Here is an 11,144-nt window from a genome sequence, read left to right on the forward strand (position 1 = left end):
TGACACCACGTAAAAAAAAGGACAAAGAACAGGTGACCCATCCACCAAAGGCCTTCTGGAGGGACATCGGTTCAACTCTGTCCCAGACTATTTTCTCCATGTCTTCATTCTTGTCCAACTTTCCTCTCACGTTCTACACTTTCCTACCAAATAAAAATAAATTGCCTGAAATAAAGCCTCACACAACACACTGAACCGTGAAACAGAGGAACTACAGCAAAACAAGATAAAACTGGGTACAACTACTAACAACCCAGAACATGAAACTGATACGTGTACAATTCACTCAAGTCTAACCCGGTAACAGCAAATGCTGTTGTAATAGCTCCAGTTTGTTGTTTACCATTGTCTTGCTGAAATAAGCAAAGTCTTCAATGAAAAATATCACTTCAGGATGAGACTATATGTTGCTATTACATCTGTATATACCTTTCAGTACTGACAGTTGCTATTTTCAGATGTCCAAGCTGCTAATTCCACTGGCGCTGATGCCACCACCGTACCATCAGAATGCAGACTTTTGAAGTAAGCACTGATAACAAGCTGGATGTACGATGATGTCAGCATTGAGTATGTCAGTGTGGGAAAGTGTAACCGATGTAAGGAACTGATTAGCACCTGAACACACAGGAAACCAGGCAAATGAGTGATTACAGATCTTCCTCACAGAACTCACCTATAAGCTTCATGTAATTTGCAAGTAAAGTTATCACATAAGGATAATGACATAAACCAAAGTCACTTACAAAACTTATAGAGCAGTTTCCTTAACATGAAACATAACGTATCAGCAGTTATATCACTTTTAATCAGCTCCACCAAGAGCCTTGGCCACCAAACCCATTAATTTGTCACATCTCTGCAGTTGATGAGTCATTGTTTCCCATCATATTTTATTTCATTTGTCTGCTCTCTGTGACCTTGGAATGATGCTCCTGCATCCTTGTATGACAAAAGGCATCAGCCTCTGACAGCTAACTTTTCACTTTCATGTAAGTTCTGATGTTTAGTGGTTAATTACAACTGTAATTGGGCCATCCTCTTCTTGTGTAGTTGATGGTAGTCTGTAGTCCACTGTCTACTGCAGTGGCAGTGAGCTTTAGGACAGTTAACTCAATCCAGTGCAGCACTTTCTCAAGTCAGGCATTGTCTTGTTCCATGGTTCTATTTTCCGGATGTGTAATTGCTGTGCAAGAAACTCAACACATGTGAAAAAACACTGTGAAAAAAATGGAGATGACATCAAGCAATGATCAGCTGATCCTGATTTTACTAAACAAAAAAAGGAAGAAACAAAACTAAAAAAGGAAGATGTTTCTTCCTTTTTTAGGCAGCAGCAGTGATAATTTCATGGTTTAATTCAGGAGTTGAAGTAGTTGTATAAATCCTGACATAATTCAGGATATCAGAGGGACAGTCTGAGCTCTTGTTAGCAGAGTTGTGACCACATGTGAGGAGGAAGAGCGTTGGTCAGTCAACTTTATTGACTGACCAACGCGTTTAAGTCACGCCCAAGTAAATGCTGGACTTCATTAGTGATGAAGACGGGGGTGAGGAGACATAATTCCCACCTGTCTTAAAATACATGCATGAAATACATAAAAGAATATTAAAAAATATGATTACAAAAAAAAACTTTTAACATTTTCAATCCTCAGAAATTCATCTTCAGCTAAAACTGTTAAATGTGCCATTAATGAGGGATTAATGAAGTGCACGGTCATTTGATTTGGTGTTACTGTCCTCACTGATGTGGAAACACACTGAAACATGCTGCTGTTTGCACTAGAGGTGGACCGGTCGACATTTGCATCGATATCAGTATTAGATCAATACTAATGCAAATGGAGCCATGCTTTGTTTCTATCCTTATAGTATAAATGTTAATTATATTTATTAATGTTATCATTGTTTTAAATGAAAAAATATGTGTCAAACATGTACTATGAAAAATGTATGAACCATTTTATACTGACTGTCATGTCAATTCTTTATATTTTATAGCACATTTTAACAACAGAAGCTCAGAAAGCAGACACATTTACATTCCAGCTCATTTTAATTAACTTTCAAGCTCACAGTGATTTCTCTAGTCAGGGTAAATTCGGGTTTTTTCTCGGGTTTACTGAAGAGGCTCTACAGCAGATGGGCAGCCTCCACTCTGAAGATCTGCCCCTGGTTTGATCCCAGATGGATTGGCTGACATGGAGGAATCAGAGCTTATGACCTGGACGTTTTGGAGATGTTTTAGCTTCATTTTTGGGAGCTGTCAGATTGCTCATGTTTCTTACAGTCACTTGCTGAGATCAGCAGGCTACTCTCTGTGGTCCTTTCCTTATTCCTTTATAAGGATATGACAAGACAATTGTCAAAGCTGACATGGTTTTTACATAAAAACAGAATCCCTGTGTACCTGCATACATGTTAGAAAGTGGTTTCTAGAAAGTGACATTGTCCACTTAATTACACAATTAATTTCAAATTTTCTGGGATGGCTTATCTGAATTCAAGAATTCATCCAGGCTTAGTTCATTGATCTTGACACATTTTTGTTGGTTGGTTCTGGTTGTAGTCAACATGATCAGCTTTATCATTTACTATGATAAGCTATTCTGACAGCAGTAACAGCTCCTGTTGGCATAAAATAGCAAATGGGGACATGTTATAGCTCAGTTTCTGTTTTAAAAATCATTATCCACCATCAATTTTCTTCCACTTATCCAGTCAGAAGTCTCCCAGTTTGCCATTAACTTTTTCATACCAAGTTTTGGTTCCAGAAACTGAGTCAGTGCATTTTCAATAACACCTATTACTCAACTTTATCTTAACATTACTGTCATAGCACTCGCTAGTTAAACTTCTCAAAAGCATTTGATAAAAGTAGAAAAGCTATTATCATAACTACTAAAATACATTGAAAACTCCTAATTTAGTTCACTAGCCAGGAATAAACATATTATATTCAGTAATTGTTTCTTACAAATCTAACTGATTAACGTCATTTTGAGTCTTATGAGAAAGGAGACCCTGTTTTTGTTAGACTAGCCAGCAAAGCCGGGCGGTTCTTGGGTTCTTCCTGATCTTGTCTAATATTAGGGAGGTCAGCTGCTTCTGTTACTCTGTGATGGACGTGCAGGTAGCCGAGATGTGTTTTATTGTGGCTTCCAGACTTTAATTTAATTAAGCACATTTGTTTTTTGGGGCCTTTTTCTGGTTCCGGCCCTTAAGTTACAGTTAAGACTGAAACAAAAACAAAAGCCAGGGAGAGAGAGAGAGAGACATGTGGCAAGGGGCAACAGGTCGGACTCAACCTGCTGTTCTCAGCCATAAAACACAGGGTCGCTCATCCCACTGAGCTAAACCGGTGCCTTTAAAGTACCTTTATGACAAAGACACAGGTATTCTCTCTCACACACTCACCACAAGAAGGTTATTGATTTGTTTATCTGTGCATTTGCAGTGTTTTTTGTTCCAGGTGCTGTATCTTTGATTTTTTTTACAGGTGCAGTAGCTTGCAGTACATTGTGCTTTTCTATTTGTACTCTACCCTTTTATTATATTTTCTTGATTTTTCTCCCTTTCTTTTTTTCTCCCGTGCCTTAGACACACTATACAACATATAATGTAATAACTGAAGTAACACAAATAGAAATGAATAAATAAACAGATAAAAGAAACACATGAACAAGAGGAGCCAATAGAGTGTTTGTATACCTGACCTTGGAGAAGCAAAATGGGTTTGGCACTGCCGTTCAGGTCATTATTCTGATTGCAAAAGCTGCCAGGCAGGACAAGATAAAAAACAAACAAACACAAAAACACTCCACTGAAGGATCTGTGTCTGACCCTTCATATTTTGACATGAAGGCCTGCCAATTTGCCATTGGAGCTAGCAGATTTTCTTTTATTATATAAAATGTTTCCAGACAAATCTTTAAAGACCTTTTGCCAGATCTGTGATCTTTGGGATGTATATCTTGTATTTTACAAGATATTTTATAATATTCATTTCCATATAATATCCATATAATGTTCTGTGACTGATCTGATCTCCCCATATTGTCTCCATAAAGATTATTGAAACATGACAGATTCATAAATTTGTATACTGCTAGATCTCTCCGGACACAGGCCCTTTTTGTCCTGTGATAAAATCCCACATTTTTTAAATTCCTTGTCATGTGCTGTGTGCAGGAAGCCAGGAAAAGGATCCAATATTCAGACTCCAGGACACAAAACGTAACTTAAAAAACAGCTTTATTGCTGAACAAGGAAAAAACTAACTAAACTAATGACACAAATAAATTAGGCAGATTTATGGACTGAACACACAGTGTAGGATGATGGTACAACGCAACAGTGACAGACAGAAACACGGGGCTTAAATACACTGAGGGATAACGAGGGAACTGCACACAGGAGAGAGTCACGGTTGGATCTAATTAACATTATGAGATGGGGGAAGCAAAGCTGAATACACTGACATAACACAGAGACTTTCAAAGTAAAACAGGAAACGTAACACAGTGACAGAAACCAGAAGACTAAGAACTCTACCGCACTAAACCGTTTCTACAAGCTGCGTGAGCTCACAGCGAAGGTAGAGAAGGGAGCAGGGAGCATGAAGAGATTTGATTGGGCAATCCAGTGTCCAGAGGCCGGCCCATCGGGAAAACGCTCGATAACACCCAGTACTAGTGATGTGCGATACCACTGATTTCCTTTACCTTTTCCGATACCAAGTAAAATTCAGGGTGGTAACGACGATACTGATCAGATACCGATACTCTGTACAAAAACGTAATTTTTCATTGTATTTCATAATACAATATATATTGGATTATGTAATTGTAATAATAATGTAATAATATAGCTTCATAATGATTACAGGACATCAGACTACTTGTTCTTATTGCGTAATAATGCAGAATTATCATATAGAAATAAAAAACCTGAAGTTGTGCGCTATTTGAGCATGTTGCCTGCCTGCAGCACTAAAGGACTCTGCGAGAGTCTCGCCCTAGCAGCACCTGCCCCTCTCCTCCTCTTCAGTTTGCCTTAACATAAGCTCATATTCTGTGATATGATTTACACTGTAAAGAAAACTGATTTGCTCACGATATGATTTTTTGATATCGTGAGCAAATCAGTTTTTTTTAATTTCGTAAAAGCACGTGTGTGTGTGTGTGTGTGTGTGTGTGTGTGTGTGTGTGTGTGTGTGTGTGTGTGTGTGTGTGTGTGTGTGTGCTCAGCTTTGTCTGAGAGCTCCTGCAGTGATCTCTCTCACCAAAACTAAAGGTTTTCAGTGCAAACACTTTGTGTAAACTGAATCTGACTTGCATTGTAAATTAAAACCTTGTATTATTGTCTTGTATTATTTTCAGTTTCTCCATTTTGGATGCAGCAGGAAGCCTCCTGATCATAAGTTCCTGCAGGTTCTCACTGTAACGGTGTAGGTTTCCATCCACAGTATAAAAAGATGCATGTCAGGTTAAATGCATCCATCCATTCGTTTCCGCTGATCATTTTCAGGGTCGTTGGGGGCGCTGGAGCCTATCCCAGCTGTCTTAAGGCGAGAGGCAGGGTACACCCTGGACAGGTCGCCAGTCTGTTGCAGGGCTAACACACAGACAGAGACAACCAATCGCACTCACATTCAGGCCTATGGGCAATTTAGTGTTTCCAATTAACCTATCCTCACTAACTGCATGTCTTTGGACGGAGGGAGGAAGCCGGAGTACCCGGGGAGCTCCACACAGAAAGACCCTTTTGTAGGTTAAGTTAAATGTTTATTCTAAAATAATTTAATTACCAGAAATTAATTAATCATTTTAATTCTAAGTTTTGCCTGCATGTGTGAGTTTGTGTGGTTGTCTCTCTCTTTCTCAGATAGACTGGCATCTCGTCCTGGATGTACCTTTGAGTCATGACAGCTGGGAGAGGCTGACTTCATGCGAAGCTGAGATGGTTGAGCGATAAATTTCTTTCTAAAGCTGCACTGAATGACACACAGAGAAATCTTTTAAACATCTTAAGTCTCAAACATTTTAAATAAGCATTTAAATCTGAAATATAAAAACCAAATAAAATTATTTTTAAGAAAATCTAATAAAATATATACATATATATATATATAATAAATTAAATACTTACTGTCAGTACAGCTCTGAAAACACAGACAGTAACACAGTTATTTATTCAAAACATACAAAAGCACATAAGAATAAAGGCACTGTTTGCACCACTTGTATGAAACATTTGATTGAATATCAAATATTTACACATTATGAACTTTATCACATGGGAAGTAACAGACATGAAACATATCAAATTATAAGAGCATAAACATCAAAATCTTGGAAACATGTTGGAGGTAAATGTGTTTCATATTTCTCACCTTTATATTTTCTCCTCCAGATAAAGACTGCAGAGAAGCAGACAGTCAGGAGGAGCAGGATGCCCATAATCCGGACAACAACACCAGCAGGGAAGACTGAAGAACCTGAAACCAACACATTTACATTCTGTAGTTCATCTCACTGTTGGACCAACGTTCATTAAGACCACACCAGTCCTTTATCTATAAAACACCACAGACAATGTTTTAATGTAGATTAGTGAATAATCAAACTGTATCACAGTTTGATGTTTAGCAGTTACACTGAGCCAGTCATCAACAACAGGTGAATGAACACAGTATCACAGCAGGTTTGATTCTTCCATGTTATAAACAGATCACATAAAACCAGAAAAAAAAAATCAGGGTCACAAAAACCACATTAAAATTAAAGTTTGTAGTTTTTACCTCCCAGTGATGATGATGAAAGACGGAGATCAGTGTAATCTGAGCTGTGTGTGATCCTCGGGCCTGCTGCTGTGTTTATTTTTTCTTTATTTGCTCTTGTGTGATTGCCGAGGGCTCCCTTTGCTCTGTTTATTGTCTGATCTTTATTTTCACCTGTGCTGTGTTAGTGGATCCTTCAGACCTGTTTGTGTTTTAGTTCTTGTTGGTGTTGTAGACACAGAGTGTTATTGGTCCTTGAAGGGTCTCTGTTTCTGTCCCTGCGTTAAGTTCACTCAGTGTTTCATCCGTTTAGTTTTACGTCAGCATTGCCTCGTCACCCTCCTGTTTCCCGTTCTCTGATTACCTCATGTGTTTATAAACACTCTTCCCTCCCTTCAGTCTTTGTTTTAGTGTCTGTTTGTTTTCCCTCGTGTGATTTCTCTGAGTGTTTTTTAGATTTACCAGTTTGTTTGGGGGTTTTTTTGCCTTTGTTAGGTTTTTGTTGAAAGTTTTGAATCAGCAGTTTAACTTTGTGCTAAAGCCCAAAAATGAAAGTTTTTTTGTTGTTTTTTTTTTCACTCCTACATCGTCCATTATTAAGATCAAGTACCGAATGATTAGTCCTGTTGCTTCCTAATCTCTATCAAACACCTGGTTTGTTTTAAGCATGTGTGAAAAGGGCTTCTTCCAGTTTCCTCCTTTCACATGGGGCTAAATGGAAAACCCAAATAAGGTCAAATAAAGCTGTATTTATAAAAGTTTTACTCACTTCTTTTTCCAATTTTACCCTCATTGGTCCTGATCGCTGCTTTACCCAGTTTGGTGACGATGTCCTCGTTCACACCTAAGAGCTGAAACACACAGTCGTACCTCCTCCAGTCCTCATGTATGGCTGATGAAAGATCCAGATCAACACTCATCTGGAAGGTCCCATCATGGTTGGAGAGGATCTCTCCTTTGTTCACACCTTCATGAAGCTCCACTCCATCTTTTTTCCAGACCATCTCGGCTCTGTTAGGATAGAAACCTGTAGCGTGGCAGCTGACTGGAGAGGAGGAAGACTTCTGGAGGAGAGAGACTGATGGAAGCTCTAGGGAATTTAAAAAATAAATAAATAAATAAATCAAAAGTCACCATTCATAACAGCATACTGAGTTTACCATTTCCATTTGATGTATTTTGAATGTTTTAGACACACAAATTAACATAAATGCCATTTAAAGAATAATTAAGAAAATGGTGGAATTACAAGAAGTACAGAACTGAGTGAAGCGAGTGCTGTAAAAAGCTGCAGCGATGGTGATTAGAAAAGTCAAATAAACAGAAATTAGGAAAAATGAAAAGCATAAATGTGATAAAGTGGTAATAAATGTATGAGAAGATCAGGATGTGGCCTGTTAATTAAAAGTATTACAATAAATCAGGTCATGTGATTTTACCTGTCCTCATCAGAGTGCTCCTCCCATAGTTCACGTACTTCTTCAGCCACTCAGGACAAAGCTTGGAGTGATAGTTCTTCAGATCACCTGAAAGAGATCTGTCACTGTCCCACTTGTGTTTGGTGATTACAGCCTGCATTACTGGAGTGATCCATGTCTCTGTCCTCAGGTCAAATGATATGAAATCTTCTCCATCATAGCCATACTGATGATAGCTGTTAACTACAGTCGTTTCATCTTCCCAGTCACAGCCGTACATCATCTGGTTAATGTGAACACCTGAAACCAAGAGGGGCAGGAAATAGTTGATATTTTCCCACAGATGAGGGAGTTAAGTTGAAGAGCTTCAATAAAAACTACATAAATACACATAATCAGCTTTTTTAATTTGGCTGGTTAAGCTTCCATTAGGGCGCTAACAAGCTAGCTTGTGTCTGTAATAGAGTTGGATGCCTCGAGACCACTTTTACATGTTCTTGGTCTTGTCTTGGTCTCGCTGTCTCTGTCTTGCTGTCTCAGATCGACATAGTGAGTGTACCCATGACACACAAACCAACGTTCGATAATGTGTCGTGCACAAAAGCATCAGCTCTAAGAGCCGTGCTTAGAGAGTGCTTTGTAGTGAATCAGAAGAGTCGACTCCCATTGAGCGAGAGCCGGCTCCTCACTTAATTTCCTTTCGCTGCTCAGCTCTCACACAGTGGCTCAGCTATGCTCCAATCCCTCCATATTGTGGCCAATCACAAGCGAGGATATAGGATACTATCATTATGTGAAAAACAAGAGAGGGTGAGAGACAGTGTAAAGACTTTTTTGTCTTGGTCTTGGTCTCGATACCCTCTGGTCTTGGTATTGTCTTGGTCTTGGTTTAGGCGGTCTTGACTACAAGTCTAGTCTATAACAACAAAGGTCTTTAAAACCTGGAGAGATTTTATTCAGTGTCAGCAGCTGGGTTAATAAAAAGCTTCATTTTAAGAGTAAAAAAGTGAAACAGGAACAAACCTCCAGTTTGGTTGAATCTCTGCTTCAAAGTGTCGATGTTGCCTTTAAAGACCTGCTGGGTGTTCATGAGCCTGTTAGTCTGGCGGGACAAATACTCTGGATCATCTTCTGCAGCTTTCTCCATCCACTGCTGCTTAAACTCTGCTTTCTCTGTGTTGCTGTCATAGTGAATCATCTGAACATCATCAACCAAACCAACAGCTACAAACTCTGGAAAGTTTGAGACTCCAGAGGAAGAAGTGTAGAAATATCTCAGAGAGCGAGTCACTGTAAGAAAAAATTACTGTTTCAGCTTTTAGACTCAACAGAAACAGCGCATGCAGTTCATATTTCATCTAATCATCCTATTATCATTCTAACAGTGCTGAGTTAAGGGCAGTTTTTATAAACAAAACAAAAACTATGGCACAGTCCAACACAAAGGTTTTTTTTTTTACTATGTTTGAGACTAATACCGATGTAATTATGAATCAAATAATCAATAACTCATTATTGGCTTTTTTCAAATGTTGTAAAATTAGAAAATATCAGATTGTATTTTTGTTCAACTTTATTTTGAGAGTCTAAATTGATGTGATTAATAACAGATGATGAGTAATGGATCATGTTACACTGTTAGTGATGTTGCCGACACACCCTGAACTGCGCAGGAATCAGGAAGTCCTTTGGTGTCACTGATACGTTGATGTGATTAAAACTCACAAACCTTTTTGGTGTTTGTGACTTGAAAGTGATGCTAATCAAGCTTCCTGAAGCATTTTCCCAGAACTAGCAGAGATATTAATGGCTTTTATTTAAACATAGACAAACACACCTATTAATAGCCTTTTTAAAAATAATCTTAAATATGTCCTTCTTAGCAAAACAAAGTTTAAAAAACTTTACTGTAAGTGATACAAATGTCTAACTCACGTCCCACCGTGCCGTGTATTTCCAGGAGAAGCAGAAAAATAAACAGTTTCATGGTGACCTCTCGATAATCTAACAGCTAATATCTTATTATCTATGTGGGTCTGCATGGAGACCCAAAGCTGAGGTCAAAGCTGCATCATCAGCCAATGAAAACCATCCTCAGTGCCAACGTCACTAATATCTGGGTTAAAACGACTCACTGATGTTATCAGCAGAACTGAAAGTAAAGTCTGCAAAATGTGATGAAATAAGGAGGCGGAGAGAGGCCGGGTGTTTCTGCCTTTGCTTCCACACAGAAGTATGTTTAGTTTATGAGTCATGCTGCTCAGACTTTTTGTAGTTTAAAGTTTCTATTGTTTCTATTGTCTCTGTGTTGTTCGGCTCCCTTTAGAGTGAAAACATTCCCAAATAAAATGTCACCAGAGCACAAACACAGTGTTTTATTGACACTACAAGAACTAAAACCGTGGTGAAGTGCTTCCCTCAGTGGTTCAAAAGGAAAACAGGTTATACATATACACTGAACGGACACTTTATTAGGTACACCTGTTAAACAGCTCATTAACACAAATTTCTAATCAGCCAATCACAAAGCAGCAATCTGATGCATTCAGTTGTGTAGACACGGTTGAAACGTCCTGCTGAAGTTCAAACATGGCATCCAGCTTCTTCCACTTATCTGGGTTCAGGTCACGGGGCAGCAGCCTGAGCAGAGAAGCCCACACTTTTCTCATCCCGGCACAATTACCCCCAAAAAACTGTGCATTCATTCTGTGGCGGTTAATTTCAATTTCATTAGCAAAATCTTATAACAGGAACTGTTTCTTTATTCTATTTGCAGTTTAATTTTCTCTTTCACAACACAGCTTAGTGTGGTTATTTTTGCTTTGAGTGTGTAAAGTTTATGAAGACTAACATAATTACAGTAGTAGGTTAATGCCACTGTTATTTCACATAAAGAGCAAAATAAGTAAATAAGAGGAAAAGTTGGTCCAACAAGCCCCTAA

The 11,144-nt window shown here is 38.5% G+C and overlaps 1 protein-coding gene across 1 annotated transcript; it reads right to left on the reverse strand.

Moving 5' to 3' along the window:
- Positions 1–7,441: 7,441 nt before the first annotated feature.
- Positions 7,442–10,235, reverse strand: LOC146643222 (class I histocompatibility antigen, F10 alpha chain-like). Its single transcript, XM_085396662.1, has 4 exons — positions 10,138–10,235; positions 9,226–9,492; positions 8,224–8,502; positions 7,442–7,874 (listed from the first exon to the last, which is right to left on the reverse strand). The coding sequence occupies exons 1-4, from the start codon at positions 10,187–10,189 to the stop codon at positions 7,546–7,548; spliced, it is 927 nt and encodes a 308-aa protein (XP_085252788.1). The 5' UTR covers positions 10,190–10,235; the 3' UTR covers positions 7,442–7,545.
- Between the last annotated feature and the right edge of the window lie 909 nt (positions 10,236–11,144).

Source organism: Rhamphochromis longiceps, linkage group LG22 (genome assembly GCF_057381845.1).
Source record: "Rhamphochromis longiceps isolate RC_006_pf linkage group LG22, R_longiceps_female_GT1.1, whole genome shotgun sequence".
NCBI classification, from domain to species: Eukaryota; Metazoa; Chordata; class Actinopteri; order Cichliformes; family Cichlidae; genus Rhamphochromis; species Rhamphochromis longiceps.